The following is a 17,008-nucleotide window of genomic DNA, read 5'->3' as shown; positions in this document are numbered from 1 at the left end:
CAAGATTGTTCAATCTGACTTGAGTCATGGTGGTTCTCAGCCATGTTTTAAGCCTCCTGAGAGCACTGAAACTTCTTTCAGCCTCAGCTGATGCAACTGGTATGACTAAAAGCAGCCTGATAAGGGACTCAACCTGATCAAACAGACCTCTCACTTCAACTGTCAATCCTCTCATTATTTCTGCCACTTCAACACTAGATTTGACAGTGTATTTGGACCTAAACATGGCTAGTTGGACCTTTAGTATGTCCCTGTTCAGCTCTGGGTACTGATCTACAATGTCATTCACTTCTCCAGTCAGGAGAGTTTCCTCCAGGTTTTGCAAGACATTTAGATCTGGTTGGTTGAACCTCTCCTCAAACTGAATGTGCACACTATCAAGCATTTTAGAGAACTCTGTTCTATAATGCTCCTCTGCTGACTTGGGGATGTGCTGGCTTGCTTCACTCGTGAATCGTTTTGGTGGCTTTCTTTGGTGAGGAATCTGAATGGGCTCAATCCCAAGGGAGTCAACCATAGCCACTGCTTTCTCAAAAACCTCATGAAAGTTCTCCTCATTTCTTTTGGCATGTACAGTAGATTTCACACACGGTATGGCACTTCTCATACCTGCAACAGTTTCAGTCCTTTTTTGAAGGGATGTGTTCAGACACTCCAGCTCCTCTATCACTTCTAATGCCAGACAAAGACCAAGTACCGTTTTCCCTTTCTCAAACCTCTCACGCAGACCATTTGCTCTCATGCCTGTGTTTGACCCACTTGATGCCATCTCCTCCAAGCTAGACAAAACACGTTCATACTGAGACAGCACCGCTCCGATAGCTTTGCCCCGCACTGTCCACCTGGTTGGACAAAGTGGTCTGAGTGATTTTAATGGTACCTCTGAACTTATGGCTTTGGAAAATATGTTCTTGAATTTTCCTGATTGCTTGTTTAATGTGCCAAGCTCATGCACCCACTGTAAGGAATCATTGATCAAGGGACTGGCTCTGCATGCAGACTGCGTAATCAGGTTAAGACAGTGTGCCCCACAATGCACATACAACGCTAACGGTTGCTGTCTCTTCAGTTCTGCTTGAGCTCCAGAATATTTGCCTGACATATTAGCAGCACCATCATATGTCTGGCCTCTTAACCCAGAAATGGTAATATTGAGCCTCAAGAGGACATCCTCAGCCATTCTTGCAATCTCCACTCCAGTAGTACCAGGGACCTCATACAAGCCAATGAAAACCTCCCGTGGTACCAGGTCATGGTCCACATATCTAAAACAAATAGCCTCTTGTTCTGTTCCTGTGACATCTTGTGTGCCATCAATGATAAGTGAATACTGCAAAACTGGTAGCATCTGGATGGATTGTGCAATACTCCTGACAATACAGTTTCCTAGCATCTGCAAAACCTCATTTTGCACTTGAGGAGAGGTATAGTCATGACAGAGAGCTAACCAAGTACTGAGACGTACATCATCCCTGGCTTTAAATTTCAGAAGTTGAAATAGATTGCCATCTTTTGTCTCATGGCCTCGCAGTGCTATGCCCTGCCTGGCAAGGTACTGTATTGATCCTACAATATTTTGTAGGCAGTATAGCATCCTCTTGTTGCTGTGCCCATGCACTTGACAGCTGCGAATCTATTGGGCTTCCCTCTTGAGCACTAACTGTCATGGCATGATGGTGGGATTTGGTATTTTGATGCCGGTGAAAACTGGCAAGTGCATTCTTCATGCTGAATCTCATGACTAACATATTAATCATTATTGAACCTCACCTGTGAATTTCCAGCCTCTCTTCCATCTCCTCCAGCCTCTCCTTTTCTAGCCTCTCCTTCATCTTCTACAGCATCTCCTCCTCTGTCTCCTTCTCTATCCTCTCCTCCAGTCTCTCCTTCTCTATCCTCTCCTCCAGTCTCTCCTTCTCTATCTCCTCCAGTCTCTCCACTGTCTGTCACCTGACAGAAGTATGTTGATGCATGACATATGAACAGATATATTAGGGTACATACATGGGTAGACAAAATGTTCACACAATTATTCTGTTTTATTCCCCCAAAATATATATGTAGGCCTATAAAATCACATGAGCATCTGCAATGTGCTTGTTGTTACTGTAAATGAGAGGGAAACCTTGAAGGAAAATAAAGGTTAATAAATTAAATTAATGTTTATTTATCCCAAAACATTTTTTTAAACCATTGCTCCCTTTCCACACAAATAAAACATGAAAATAATGGTAGGCCTATACCTTAAAATGCGGATCTCTTTGGCATTATAGCCTATGCTGACTAATAATCAATATCAGTATTGTTATGGCTCTAAAATATATAACCTTTTAATTAACTTACACGTTGACTTCTAAAGAAGTCTCTTATGTCCAGTTTTCGTTTCTTCGACATCCTACACACACGCACACACACACACGCACGCACAGCGCGCGCGCACGCAAGAGCATAAAACACACAAATATAAGCGTTACTGCAAATTACATCACTGTTATTAAAATCCGTCTCCCTGACGTGACCGAAGGCAGAACTTACACTTGCAGATGCAGATATTAGCTATGCACTGAGGCGTCCTGTTGCTCCTCCTGTCTGGGACTAGCAAATTGCCGGTAGCTTTTTTTTTTTTTTTTTTTTTTACAAGCAGATGGAGTGACAGCGGGGACGGCCAATCAGGTTGAATATAGGTTTGCGGGAAACCGCTACAGCCAATCAAAGCGCGATAGTTGTTTAGAGGCGGGACTTCTAGCAGAGACTGATTTTTAACCCTTTGTGTACTATAATTATTGCCTAAACAATACGGACAGCGGGTGTATTATTGGTAGGGACTACACAGTAGAGGCTGGATTTTGGTAGGGTCGGGACCCTACCGTCCCTATATAATCCTACGCCCTTGCTGTAAATCGCTCTAGAGCGTCTGCTAAATGACTAAATGTAAATGTAATATTCATACCACAAAACATTTAGCATAATGAACATAAAATACAGATACTTTTTACTCTCGGAAATTACCATGTTAGGAGCCAACAACTCAAACACATTGAGTATTCATCAAGCCATATGTCAGGCTACGTGTACAAAACCGATGGTTAAACGAGGTGTTTATTAAAGGTCATAAAAGCGCGTAAGTGGGCAATCGACGGTGGAAGGAAGTGATTCTGACGAGCCGCTATTACAACGGAGGTTACCCTAGGCCTAAGAGTGCTTAATTAGATAACTATTTTGCCCTGCCAACTAGTGCCATCTGTACACCTAGAGTTTTCATCTTGAAACGATCGTCTACATACCCGCATCGTTAATTAGGCTACAAAACAATAAAATACAACATTGTAGAATAGTTTTCATATTGGGTCACCAAAATAGATCCTTTGCTTGAATGACCCAAATCATGCTTGTGTAAACTGTTTACTAATAGAAGTTGGCTATGGAGAAGCTGTTTACAAACTGGAAATCGATTACGAATGCACCAATTTATTACAATGACTATATCCATCCATCATAAGCGTTGCCATGACACAGTATCCAACTACTGTAGCTAAGCAACAGCTCCTAACAACAAAAGCCTTGGAGCTACCTCACTGACAAGAGTGCACAGTGAAAACTCAATAATATGAGGCCAGCATGCGATGGTGACAGTGGTGGTGCCACTAAAAGTGGTACCAGAAAAGTAGGCCTACACGAGCGGAAAAAATCTTTTCTCTCGGTTTTCATCGATACTGTGACTGCAGCACCGAATCCTGAAACCAAATTATTGGCCGATTTCAGAAAAGACAATTATGCCAATAAGGTTTACATGGCAGGAAAAGGTAAGTCCAACCAGTTCATTACGCTTTTTAAATTATACTTTTCTAGACGTTTACATTAAGCAACGTCCTTCCCATCAATTTCAATTGAAACAGCTGATATTTAAGGTAGCCTATTTGTTGCTAAATATTTCTTGTAGAGTGCCTTAATGAGGAGGGGCTGACTGCGGGGCTCCCTCTCATTACAAGAATAAAGAAACAGATAAGCACGGACCCGACTCTGTGCGCGGGCTATGCGCCATCCCTGGGCCTGACCGAATTTAACCGAAGAGCAACGGAACTGGCGCTGGGCAGGAACAGTCCGGCCATTGTGGAGAACAGGGTAAACTCGATAGTGTTTGAAAACCCTTAGTAGACCTATAGGCTACTGTATGTGTCTGTTTAGGGCTTAAGGACTAATATTAATCAATCAAGTTTATTGTAATATATTCATAGGTACAAATTAAGTAAAAAACTTAAATTGCGCTGTCCCTGCAGCACGGTTGAAGCTAAGATGATAGGTAAATAATAGGCCTAATAATAAAAATAAAGTAATTTATGATCAAGTTAAAATATTGACAGATACATTTACAATTATGTTTAGGTATGAACATACAATTATATTTGATTACAATAGTAAAAAAACCCTGAATGTTTTACAAATGATAACTGAATAGAAAAACCTGCCTGGTTTAGTTGATCACTTAGTTTGCTATGTCATGTAACACATTTCTCCATATAGGACACCACTATTTAAATAACCAACCAGTTGCCATGTGCTAAACTGAAATGATTCTTCACAATGACTGGCTGCCGCCATCTCTGCTGTTGGCTGTCCTGCAGGTGCTGGGTATTCAGACTGTTGGCAGCACTGGGGCTGTGCGTCTGGGGGCTGAACTACTAGTACACTGGTACGATATCCGCTCTGCCTGGTGTGGCCCTGTCTATCTGCCCACCCCCTGTGATGGTAAGTAGGTGGTTTAGTAAGAGCACACAGATGGAAAAAGAAAATCGCGAGTTAAATATGTGCATATGGCCGTGGGAAGCCAATTGAAGTGTCGACCATTGGGTTTTAGCTGGATGGTACAATAAAAAAAAGGGACTGCTCTTTTTTCAGATTCGCTGGCTGGTGTTTTTGAGGCGGCGGGAATCCAAGCGGTTCGGCGATACCGCTACTGGGATCCAGTGCAGCGGGGTGTGAGTGTACAGCAGCTACTGGAGGATTTGGGCAGTGCTCCAGAGCAAAGTGTTGTCGTGCTCTTTGCCTCTGCTCACTGCCCCACCGGAGCTCACCTGTCACAGGAGCAATGGACGCTCGTCGCAGAGCTGATGGTGGTAGGACAAACTGTTTGAGAAACCCACCAACACTGTGCATCAAACGTGTATTTTGCACCCTGTGAGAGTTTGACGCCTATAGGCAATGACATGGAAAAGGAGTCTCGGAAGCTTCCGTTTTCCTTAAACACTCTTGTTTGTGTTTTTTCTGTTTCCCTCCTTCCTTTTGCCAGAGTCGCAGGCTGTTCCCCTTCTTCCTGCTGCCTGCTCAAGGCCTGTGTCATGGAGACGTGGAGCTGGATGCCTGGTCTGTTCGTCACTGTGCGTCTGTGGGCCTGGAGCTACTTTGTGCCCAGTCTTTCTCTCACAACTTTGGATTGTACGGTGAGACTCTTCAGTGGTAAAGCATGGGGGTCAGATGGCTGAGCGGTTGGGGAATCGGGCTGTTAATCAGAGGGTTGCCGGTTCGATTCCCGGGCGTGCAATATTACGTTGTGTCTTTGGGCAAGGCACTTCACTCTCCTTGCCTCGGGGAGAATGTCCCTGTACTTACTGTAAGTCGCTTTGGATAAGAGCGTCTGCTAAACGACTAAATGTCAAGCCTGCCTCGTGGCCTGCGACCTTGGAACGACCCCGTCGTGAGAATGTCAGAATGACGTCGGCCACCTCGAGAATGCAGATCTCTGGATGTGTCACATGCTTCTCAGATGCACAGATAACTACTTTTGTATGTGTGTTTGTCTGTCAACCTAATGATCCATGTCCTCTGATCTATGTCCTCCTTATCACCCATCCACAACCTTGCAGAGGACCGGGTCGGGCACCTTCTGTGCGTCTTGAGGCAGAGCTCCGCCCTGCTGGCCGTCCAGTCCCAGGCTGGTCGGCTGGTCCGCTCCCTGTGGTCTCGTCCCTCAGTGGGTGGGGCACGCGTGGTGGCCACAGTGCTCAGCAACCCTGCTCACCTCATCGAATGGTACAGTGCTGTCTTACACACCCAAGATTTCTTTACATAAATATTGTCTTACATATGTTTTGGTTTTCTGTTTTCGTGTGGCAGTATTAAGGAGCAATTCTGTCATTTGTCATTAAAACAGTTACAAATGTTTCTATGTGCCAAAGACTTTTGCACAGTACTGTACGTCTAGCAAACATTCCTGGTTTCTGTAGTGTTTGAGATTATTGTCAGTGTGAAATAGTGTGCCTCCGTTGAGATGTGTTGTGTAGGCAGGAGGGAGTGAGACGTGTGGTGGAGAGGGGGATGCTGATCAGGGAGAGACTGCGAGAGAAACTCAGACTGTTGGGATCTCCCGGCTGCTGGGATCATGTGACCCAGCAGGGGGGCCTGTACTGCTGTACGGGGCTGAACGGTGAGCTCACCTGGGGCTCCGTCTAACCGCCTCAACACGCCCCACCACCTAGCGTTGATCCGCCTCAATCTCTCTCAACACCATCTCAGCCCCTTACATGATAATGAACGAAGGATTTTCTCCCACCTGATGTGTTCTCTCCTTCAGCCCGACAAGTAGAGTTCCTGGTCAAGAGACGCCATCTGTACCTCCCATCAAACGGCTGCCTGAACGTGAGTGCCATCAACAGCCGTAACCTTGACTACGTAGCAGAGTCCATTCACCTGGCACTGACCTCTCCCCTCTGACCCCAGAGCCAGACGTGTACGACCATGTCACAATATCTAGATAGACCTATCATGTTTGAGTGATTAGAATGTTTATAATACTCGGTAGCGGTGATGCAGTATGGACCATGTGACGTCTTTCTTTACATAAATATGATCATATATTACAATGTCTTGGCAAGAAAGTGATGACTGCTCTCTTTGTTAAGTTCAAGTACGGTTTTATGGGAGTCTTGAATAGGTGATGAATCATGGTGGATCATTATTATGTGACCTATAGAAGTTGAGGATGTAATGTCTGTAACCTGTCATTGCTGGGTTTATAAACGGGAATGATCATGTCACTGTTATCACTGTCATGTTCGAATCACATCCTCAATAACACTGCCTAGTTTTTAAATGTAAACATGCCTTTGGTTATTGCATCATGAGGTAATTGATGAATACGGATACAAATATATACTTTGAACATTCATGTTTGGTACATATGTAATTTCATCCATACAGATTACAAATTCAAGTGTAGGCTACATCATACGTGAATTCTGGTTGTGACATAGAAAATACCCCCGATAGATTACATTTAAATTGTGAGATGGATAACTTGGATACCAGCAGACAATTACTTTCTCAACAGATACAGTCCTAGATTAGCATGAAGTTCAAGAAAGAAAAAAAAAAGATTCACAGGAAACGTTGTCATAAGAAGCTTGCATACTGTAACATCAAGGTATTTTGTCCTGGTAATGTCACAAAATGTGGAGTCTGGAGACCATGCATGTCTAGACGCTAATTCATTGCAGCGTGGCATTGAACCTAAGGCAATTACTCCATGCGCAGCGTGCAAGTAGGCCTACGAAGTAAAAAACTATCTTTCAATAGTCAGAGCAACACAAAGCTAAGCCCACACCCCTAAGAAGACGTGACTTCAGCCCAGCGTAAATCAATGCACCTCTCCCGCGCATAGGATAAGGATGTCTCCAACAGTCGTGGTGTTGTTTATTCCTTAAGTGTGGGAAATGTTAGCCTAGAAGAAAAACAAAATATAGCCTACATCTCCAATTGTTTGAAGAGTTACAGAACAGCTGTGTTAAGAATCTGGAGACTCATTGTTAAGAGTGGTCGTATCATTTGTCAGCTCAGTCGACCGTCCTCGACGCTGACAAATACCAAACACTACATATCTTAAATCAAGTGTGTGAAAACAACCGGAGGAAAACAATGAGGCCCGATAAGCCGCTGGCAAGCTAAGCAAACATCAGTGACTTAGAACAGCAATTCTCTCAAGCCTGTCTACAACCTCTCTAAATCTATTGACGTCACACACGCACGTATAAACTGAGATAGATGTCCAGAACAGCAGACCTTGTGTATATAGCAGATCACAGCTCCCCATTAAATGACCTCTGCGGAAGCATGATCATACCTGTTGCTGCTTCCTGAAGTAATTCACGTGACATCCGTGTCTGCCTCTATCTGCGTCATCAATGTACCTTCTGGGCATTATCAAGTGGCAACTGAAAACTTCCAAGATCTATTTTTCTTTCTTTTTTGGACTAATTATTCAGCGTTTCTTCAGAAAATGTATTTGAGTACTTAATAACTCAGTGGCCCATAATGAACTTCTGATCATATTTAACACTTCTTTGCTTGTCTCATGATGCCGTTCTTTTCACAGCCTGCTGTACGTGAGACAAAACCAAATGTTGCTGTTACATCAAAGCCATTCTAAGAAAGAGGTCGAGAGAGGGTACTTGATGAATTTGTTAATGAACGAAATGGCTCCACTCCTTCCATTTCACCGGCAGGGCGAACAATGGGGATAATCAACAGCTACCATAATGCAGAGCCATTACTCTGTTTCAAACCACCCGTCAGTTCCACTCCTCTGTTTTAAAAAAGCCTATGTGTAGGTGAGCACGTACTCTGCCATCTAAAGCACACCTGACCCACACCCGGACTGAGGGATTCAGCCTGGCTCATTTCATCATTTAAACTATCAGAGTGGATTGACCAGATCACAGTGGGTGCTCGGTCAGGACTCACACGGGTGTCCAGGTGTCTGTCTCTCTGTCCAACCCCCTGTAAATCGTCTCCTGCTGCCTCCATTTAACTCCCACCGTCTCCATCCCAGCAGTCATAATAATGTTAACCAGAGCTCTGAGGGAACAATCACTTCTCAGGTAACAGCCAAGCGGACAAGGCACACAACTTTGTCAAGAGATAGTTGTCAGCTAAATCAGCACAGTGAGGTTAATGACCAGGCAGTGGGCATACAGCTGGTGCTACTCTGCTGAGGGTTAGTCACTCCTGGGCACACCGATGCAAATTGCCTCCTTGATCTGTCAACGCTGCACAGTTATGTGGAAGGGGCCCACTCCTGAGAGTGGACAGTGATTGGATGATGAGTGGTTGGTGACTGTGACACGTTTATTTTGATGCCGAAAACACGAATCCCAAAACACACCTGGCCACCTGTGATTTACAATCTTTGATCATGTATTTTACAAGAACAGTCACTAACAGGAGAAGCCATCGCGTGAAAGGATAGGTGGTGTATGTGGTAGGAGAATAATCTGTGTGGGTTGTGGTCCCAATCATGGCATATTTAGATTGATTTCCTTGAAATCCTTTCGAAATTGACCTCTTTGAAAAGGACCGACTATTAGACTGCAGTTTGAAGAAGCTTTTTGTCATCTTCCTTTCAATCATCTTTTTGATCAGAAAGATCAAAAGACAGGAGTAAAATATCTAAAACATCAAAAATAAATCTACAAACTAAGTTATATCAACAAATTACAATTATTTGAATGATGGTAGGCAATGAACAGGAGTTTTCAAATGGTGTGCAACCATTTGATCAGTTTGGGGCCAGAGACTTGGCAGGTTATTCTCCAGCATTTGAAAAATGATTTGGAGCAAAGTCATGCTGGGGAACAGATAAAAGGAAGCTGATGTTTTCTTGGCTGCTATCTAAGCTTTATATTCAGTACAAGATACGTCTGAATCTCCCAAGTGCCCCCAGAAACGCCTCACCTGTACATTTCTCAGCAGTGGTCTCCACTGGGAAAGAGGCTTGGCTGTGGTGAACAAGCTGCTCTTCTCTGATAAACAGGACCCCTTTGATCTGATCACAGCATTGCCTGACATCGAAGTGACTAGCAACAAGTGGCAATCAGCTGAAAGACACCCAGAGGAGGACTGTTGGGAAAGCCCTCACCATCTCTTAGATCTTCTCAACTTCTCCAGGTGCCATTTAATAAGTATAGATGTTCCCAATGTTCACACGGTTTTTACAGCTCCATTTCAAGTTTTTTTTTTTTTTACAATGAAACAGTACTGCCAAATGAGATTCATAGATTAATCCATTCATGCTATACTGCACAATTAGCAGGTTTTCTCGAAAAGCCCCTTCAACTGAACTACGAGCCATTAATACAATGCCTTTTTCTTCATAACGTATTTCTGCCCACAACCAGCCCATTAATTTGTGTTGAACATAACCACATACTTACGCCACAAAAAGGTAATGAAAATGTTGGAGTGTCATACAGAACGTGTTGTTCAATAGAGCTGATGCAATGTGGGGTTAGTGTGTTTCCATTCTGTCCTTACCCTTAGCTAAATTCATCCAACGACTCATTTCTTTTGGATTTTTGTGACCATATAGTAGTCTGTTAGCATCAAAGTATTGCTTGCAGAGCTTCCAGCTTCCACAGCAAATTTCAACATTTTAATTTTAAACCATGAGTGTTTATTTTACTAGTTGCATTTTTATCCACTCCTGGCATTAAGTTACCACTTTGAAATTTGCTGAGGTGAGGTCCTAGCTGTTAATTCAACAGAAAATACTAGTACCCCTTTCTGGTCACAAACACTGAAAATAAATGGGTCATCACCAGATACACAATTTGAAGAACAAAGGATAGTCCCTCCAGCGTGTCCTGGGTCTTCCCCGGGGCCTCTTCCCAGTGGGACGTGCCCGGAACACCTCACCAGGGAGGCATCCAGGAGGCATCCTAATCAGATGCCCGAGCCACCTCAGCTGGCTCCTCTCGCCTCTCGAGAGGAGTCGTCGAGATGCGTTTAATACTATTTATTCTAATAATAACGAAATACTAAACAATAGCGTGTGCTCGGCAACACGGTAAAAAAGGTAGGCCTATATCCTCGTCCTGGTCTCCAATCAACTTACACATGAGCTCACCGATAAAGCTCTCCTGCGCGACAAATAACAAACATAATGGCTGCAACACCATGCATCTATATCGATCTATTGATTCTACATCACATAGCAGTACAATAGGCAAACGTTATAAGCAGCGTCATCAAAGACCATGATGACACCATGAAGGAAACAGGGTCTGAGTCAGAAAGGGATCACAACCTCAAAGAACCATTAAATTACAAAGGGGAAAAGACACCGGGGATCTAGCCTAATAGTTCTAAGAAAGATAAAATACAAAGGTTTCATTTGAACGTTGGGGATTCACAATTATTACTGTCAGCGTGCCCTTCACAAACACTCAGACCACTTTCAGACATGCCCCGAATGTCGAATTGAGAAGTAAGACACGAATAAAAACATAAGTTGTTAGATTGGTATACATTCAGGTATTAGCTTTGCACAACTCTATAAGTCTAGCCTAAAGAGTATATATCCAGGTAGATAAACCGATAAAAGGTTTTATAAATTCGCATCTTTTCTGCTATCGAACACAAATCACAAATGCCAGTTCATCTAAGATGGTCAGTTCATGTGATAAGTACCATCACCAACATAGGGACAGAGTCTCAGGCTTGCCTCTTTTTTTCAAGGTGACTGACCAATTACCTTGCTTGCTCTCAGCAGTGGGAAACTGTTGCGCGCTCCTCGCTCCAGTCGTTTGTTTCCGACTGTCACGGAGTTGCCGGACCGGTACAGTTGTTTCAGAGGGCATCAACAAGAAGCAACATAATATCACTGACCAAAGGTACTGAAAAGGTAAGGTTATATACCCGACTTAATATGTAGGCTATGTCCCATGTTGAATTTTATTTTATTTTTTATTAAAAAAATGTGTGTGTGTGTGTGTGTGTGTGTGGGGGGGGGGGTAGGGAATAAACGCTAATAGCAAGTTTAAATTACATTTTAGATTTTTCAGTCCGAGGGTCTAGATTCAACCTACAGCCGTGTATAGCATTGCGTCAAATCACAATTTAAAGCATTGGAAGAAGTCGAGTCTTGCAAAAAAAAAGTCTGATAATGGACTTTCAGCCAACATTTCATTCATCACTTAAAACTATTCCAAATACAGTTTACGCTTTAGAAAATTGTGCAGCATCCTCGTGCTGCCAGAATGACGAGGTAAAGAGAAACTGATTCTTTTCCAAGGACTTTCTGGTACACGGCATTACATTTAACATATATGTTACAGATATACCTTATATCTCCTGCACTCAGCAGAGAAAAACATTCTTACTGAGAAAAGAAGTGGTGTGGGAAGTGGTGCATGATGTTGGTCACCTGAATTTATTTCTGATCGACATTCAATGTATTGTGCGACGTTGTGCTACACGTCAACGGAGGAGATGTAGCCTAGATATATTGCTCCGTGTGCCTGCATTTATTTAATTCGGCTTTTATTGCGGGTGAGCTTTGCTAGTAATCTAAACTGTGTTATATACAGAAAATGAGATTGACCACAGCAGGGGTTGAGGATCTAGTTTTGTGTGTTTCAAGGTGATTGTTTGTCAGTGACCTGATGGATGTGATCACATACATTCACATTCACAGCTCTGTTCCACCTTCCTGTCTTGCCCAGGAGGACTCATGTTTGTGTGTGTGTTTCCATGGGCAGTTTGTGTATCTTTGGTGCTCAATAACAGATCCCCTCTAAAAGACCATTAACCTAGTTTGCAGCTTTGTAGAGGCCGAGTTAAAACACAGAAAGACTAGTAAACAAACTAGTAAACAGACTAGTGCAAAACGGGCTGTGCGTGACCTGCACTTGTGATGAGACACTTGAAATGCATCATAACATTCACATCTCAGCATTTGAGTTGTAATGCAATTCTGGTTCTGGAGAATTACCTTTGAGAAGTTCCTCTCATGGACACAACAAATTAGGATTAGGCAGATTGTCAAGGCTTATGAGTGTGGCAGTATACCACATCCATTAACCACAATGTTAATGAAACCACTGTGCTTACAGTTTCTGCTTCACTGCATGATTTACAGAAGCCTTTGTCTATCCTGGTCCCCCCCCCCCCCCCCCCCCCCCCCCCCCCCCCCCCCCCCCAGTGCTTCCTGACAGACCAATCATCCGATACCCTCTTTAGACCCTCCTATCTGGGCACAGCTCACCATCTGTTTAGAATTGTTTTTCCTGGTTTTATATTTTATCTCACGGTTTGTTTATGGCCAAACACAGTTTTGTACGCACATAAAAAGCTTGCCTTAATGAGGCCACAAATGTTAACTTCAATACTTTAGTTTTTGACTTCTTAGGCACGTAATTCCGTTGTTGAACAAAACATGATTCTGTAAATACATCTCTCGTTCAATAATGCATCACTGCATGTGTTGTCTGTGAGTATAATCACTCTCCTGCATAAAAATGTGATCTCTTTTTAACACAGAACTCGAGAAAATTAGAAAACACGTATTAATAAAATGTTAAAGCTTTCCATCCTTTTTAATTTTTAATGCCTTTATGGATTCAAAAGAAATAAATCAGTCTAAGCAAATGAGGATGATTTGTACAGCATGTACAATGTTAATGCTTCAAACAGAGTTACTTATTTTTGTAAAGCGTCTTCTGTTATTTTCAGTCAGGTAATCTGTGGTGTGTGTCATTCCTGACCTGCCGCTGTGATGGAGGGCAGTGGAAGTGAATGGTCTGCCGACCTGGCCCAGCTGAAGGAGCCGGGCATGAACAACAGCGGGCAGGTCTACGAGGTGGTGCTCCAGAACGACTCCTCCAAGCTCAGCCCCCAGTTTGTAGGGGTGGAGCTCCTCCAGAGCTTCAAGCTGCTCATCATCCCCTGCTACGCCCTGGTGGTGCTCGTGGGGGTCTTTGGCAACTACCTGCTGCTCTACGTCATCTGCCGCACGCGCAAGATGCACAACGTCACCAACTTCTTCATCGGCAACCTGGCCTTCTCCGACATGTTGATGTGTGCCACCTGTGTTCCCTTCACGTTGGCGTACGCCTTCAACCCTCATGGCTGGGTGTTTGGGCGCTTCATGTGTTACCTGGTGTACCTGATCCAGCCGGTGACGGTCTACGTGTCGGTCTTCACCCTCACTGCCATCGGTGTGGACAGGTAGGCCACGATGGAACAGAGCACCTCAGACCTTGAAGTCCAAAGCCCAATTTCTCATTTCCCCTCGAATGTTATTTTATGAAAAGCGACTTGGTAACGTCATGGCAGTTTGATGATAGACATTTGACTGTGCATGACTGCACCTTTTTGTTCATGTGAAAATATGTACAAAAGCCTTTTTAAGGATGTTTGGACAGTTGCTGTGTGAGTAATGATGAATGATGGGTTATGCACACATCCTCTGGTGCTCTTTGAAAGCTCCATCATTCAGACATCCTAATTCAGCACTTTAAGATGTGGTTGAATCATTCATCCAAATATGGGTCTGTACCAACCAAATAGAACCATCTGCAGATGGGAAAGATGCTTCAAAATTACAGATATGGAATGCTAAAATGTGTTACCAGTCATTCAAATGAGCCTTTTGTGAGATTGAATGAAAGTTACCAAACGGCACGTTTCATGAATTCAGACACAAAACATTTGACTACAGTACATACACGTAGCATTATATTTTAGTACCATCTCTCTCTGCCTCTTTCCCTTTGCCTCAGATACTATGCCACTGTGCACCCTTTGAAGAAGCGCATCTCTGTGTTGGCGTGTACCTACCTGCTGTCGGGGATCTGGCTGCTGTCCTGTGGTCTGGTGGCCCCGGCAGTGGCTCACACCTACCATGTGGAGTTCAAGAACGAGGGCTTCATCATCTGCGAGGAGTTCTGGATGGGCCAGGAGACCGACAGGTTGGCGTACGCTTACAGCACCCTCTTCATCACCTACGTCCTCCCTCTGTCGGCGCTTTGCACCTCCTACCTCTGCATCTCGGTCAAGCTGCGCAACTGCGTGGTGCCGGGCCACCGCACGCAGAGCCAGGCCGAGGCGCAGAGGACGCGCAAGCGCAAGACCTTCCGCCTGGTCACCTTGGTGGTGGCGGCCTTCGGTTTCTGCTGGATGCCCATCAGCGTGTTCAACGTGTTGCGCGACATCGACATTGACCTCATCCACAAGCGCTACTTCCTACTCATCCAGCTACTGTGTCACCTGTGTGCCATGAGTTCGTCCTGCTGCAACCCCTTCCTCTACGCCTGGCTCCACGACCGCTTCCGCGCCGAACTGCGGAAGATGTTCACCTGCCACCGTCGCATCGGGATCCCCACCAACAACTGCGCGACGGCCAGCGTGGTGCTGTGAAGCCACTGAATGCAGCCTAACTTGTCCCCCTACACCGGGGGTTCTCAACCAGGTGCTCAGGGCTCTCTTGCCCTGCACATTTTAAGATGTTTCCCTCTTCCAACACACCTGATTCAAGTGAATGGTCGTTACCAGGTTTCTACAGAGCTAGATAATGACCCATTTATTTCAATCAGGTGTGTTGGAGCAGGGAAACATCCAAAACATGCAGGACAGGGCGTCCCTGAGGACCAGGGTTGAAAACCACTTCCCTAAACCAATCACAATAGCTGAAACCTCACAGTAATTCAGCTAATCAGGACAGGAAGAGCTTGTGTATTTAAACGTCACACTTCCTGGTAAATGAATGTCAAAGTTTTGGGATGAAACTTTGAATGAAAGTGTTGTGTTTTAAATCAGTTCTTTGTGATGTATTGATGTATTTATTTATGTTATTGAAACTTGTATTTGACTTCAGGTAATGTGTCAATTCAATTGTAGAGTATTCGTCTAACGGTTACTATTGTGTTGTGTGATTTGTGTGCTTTTAAAAGGATCCTTGAGACTGTGATTACAAAGTGAGGACACACCATCAAGGCCAACTAAACAAGGTTGAAATTGAATCTCCTAACAATTTACACTAAGTGGAATACATTTATGTTGCCATTTTGAGACAATCAGTAAAATGGTTCCCAATTGATCTGTTTTTTGTGTAACAGTGAAGTCCATTTATGTGGTTGTGTGTCACAACTTATATAGTCTTAACATTATGCTAGCAAGCATTTTCTAAAAGCAAATTAAGATGTATGGTTGATAGTATTAGGTCTTTGATGTATATTTTGTATCTAAAAAGGATCTGGTATTGTAGTTACATTTAGGGTGGCGCACAGTGAAACTAAGCAGTAACTTTAATTTGTTAACTTTAATATCTCTAAAATAGATGTACAAAAAAAGTGCACTCTTGTGTTAGAATTGTATGGTTTGCTTTAAGGAATCTGCAATATAATAAAGCACATGATAGAATTTGTAGATATTGTACAGTAACATCTCTGATGCACTAGGTGAAAATACTGTTCCATAAACCCAAAGAATGTTAAATTATTATAAGTAAATAATCAAAATCAATAAAGAAAACTGGAATCAAAATGTTTGTTTTATCTTCAATTAATTGACTGTTAAATTGAATATGATTTAAGAACCTAAATGTCTTAACCGTTATAATCATAACATTGCCAGACATACTATACTGCATGCCTAATAAGTCTCTACTTTTGGAGATGGATGTTTTCTGAACTGAATTTTTGACGTCAAAAGCCGGGGCTTTGAAGCTACTAGAGTTTCTTCTGAGAACCAGGGGAGTTATTTTGATCTCAGAAGTGTAATAAAAAATTAAATTAAAATTGTTTCTATGTGCACTGTAGTTAACACCACCACTTTTGGGCAACTTGATATTTTGTTACTACCAAGTCAGAAAAATAAGTGTATGATATAAAACTGTTCAAGATTCTTGATCTTTTTTTTTTCTCTGCTCAGAAACGGTTGGCTATTGATTGCAAGTGATATATAACTATAGGAAGCCATTTTTCTTTTCTCAAGACAGAGGAAACTAACCCGTCTGAGCTGTCAACCTTCTCCTCTGCCTTAATTAGTGCCTACGGGGGTCCTCATTATCTAGTTAATCTATGTCTTTGTCCCCCTCACTCTTCCATGGGGTCCGCTTCAGGCTATATGGGGATTCACACAATACATCGGAAAGGTGAATATGTCCTTCAATTCATTGCAGAAATTCACACCCTTTCTTACCATTCTTCTTCTTATAAACAACATGTTGTGAGTGCAGAAG

The 17,008-nt window shown here is 43.3% G+C and overlaps 2 protein-coding genes and 1 long non-coding RNA gene across 3 annotated transcripts; 2 read left to right on the top strand and 1 right to left on the bottom strand.

The window, feature by feature from the left end:
• Positions 1 to 1,920: 1,920 nt before the first annotated feature.
• Positions 1,921 to 2,555, bottom strand: LOC124463866. Its single transcript, XR_006955660.1, has 3 exons — positions 2,536 to 2,555; positions 2,344 to 2,395; positions 1,921 to 1,950 (listed from the first exon to the last, which is right to left on the bottom strand). It is a non-coding gene; the product is annotated as an uncharacterized LOC124463866 (long non-coding RNA).
• Positions 2,556 to 3,790: 1,235 nt separating this feature from the next.
• On the top strand, positions 3,791 to 7,123 carry got1l1 (glutamic-oxaloacetic transaminase 1 like 1). The gene is made up of 8 exons (XM_047015627.1): positions 3,791 to 3,803; positions 3,941 to 4,122; positions 4,623 to 4,746; positions 4,897 to 5,114; positions 5,288 to 5,438; positions 5,862 to 6,027; positions 6,279 to 6,421; positions 6,569 to 7,123. Exons 1-8 carry the CDS (start codon positions 3,791 to 3,793, stop codon positions 6,706 to 6,708), a joined length of 1,137 nt encoding a protein of 378 aa, XP_046871583.1. The 3' UTR covers positions 6,709 to 7,123.
• A 4,496-nt stretch (positions 7,124 to 11,619) lies between these two features.
• On the top strand, positions 11,620 to 15,333 carry prlhr2a (prolactin releasing hormone receptor 2a). The gene is made up of 3 exons (XM_047015912.1): positions 11,620 to 11,671; positions 13,501 to 13,995; positions 14,550 to 15,333. Exons 2-3 carry the CDS (start codon positions 13,544 to 13,546, stop codon positions 15,184 to 15,186), a joined length of 1,089 nt encoding a protein of 362 aa, XP_046871868.1. The 5' UTR covers positions 11,620 to 11,671; positions 13,501 to 13,543; the 3' UTR covers positions 15,187 to 15,333.
• The last annotated feature ends 1,675 nt before the right edge of the window (positions 15,334 to 17,008 follow it).

Source organism: Hypomesus transpacificus, unplaced genomic scaffold, assembly GCF_021917145.1.
Source record: "Hypomesus transpacificus isolate Combined female unplaced genomic scaffold, fHypTra1 scaffold_31, whole genome shotgun sequence".
Lineage (NCBI taxonomy): Eukaryota > Metazoa > Chordata > Actinopteri > Osmeriformes > Osmeridae > Hypomesus > Hypomesus transpacificus.
This window is presented reverse-complemented; position numbering and strand designations above follow the sequence as displayed.

Bases quoted from the DNA above. Each gene is read 5' to 3' on its own strand.
- got1l1 (XM_047015627.1), top strand. The intron at 6,028-6,278 runs GTACAGTGCTGT...TGTGTTGTGTAG, and splicing joins CCTGCTCACCTCATCGAATG to GCAGGAGGGAGTGAGACGTG. The intron at 6,422-6,568 runs GTGAGCTCACCT...TCTCTCCTTCAG, and splicing joins CTGCTGTACGGGGCTGAACG to CCCGACAAGTAGAGTTCCTG.
- prlhr2a (XM_047015912.1), top strand. From the start codon at position 13,544: ATGGAGGGCAGTGGAAGTGAATGGTCTGCCGACCTGGCCCAGCTGAAG. The intron at 13,996-14,549 runs GTAGGCCACGAT...CCTTTGCCTCAG, and splicing joins ACTGCCATCGGTGTGGACAG to ATACTATGCCACTGTGCACC.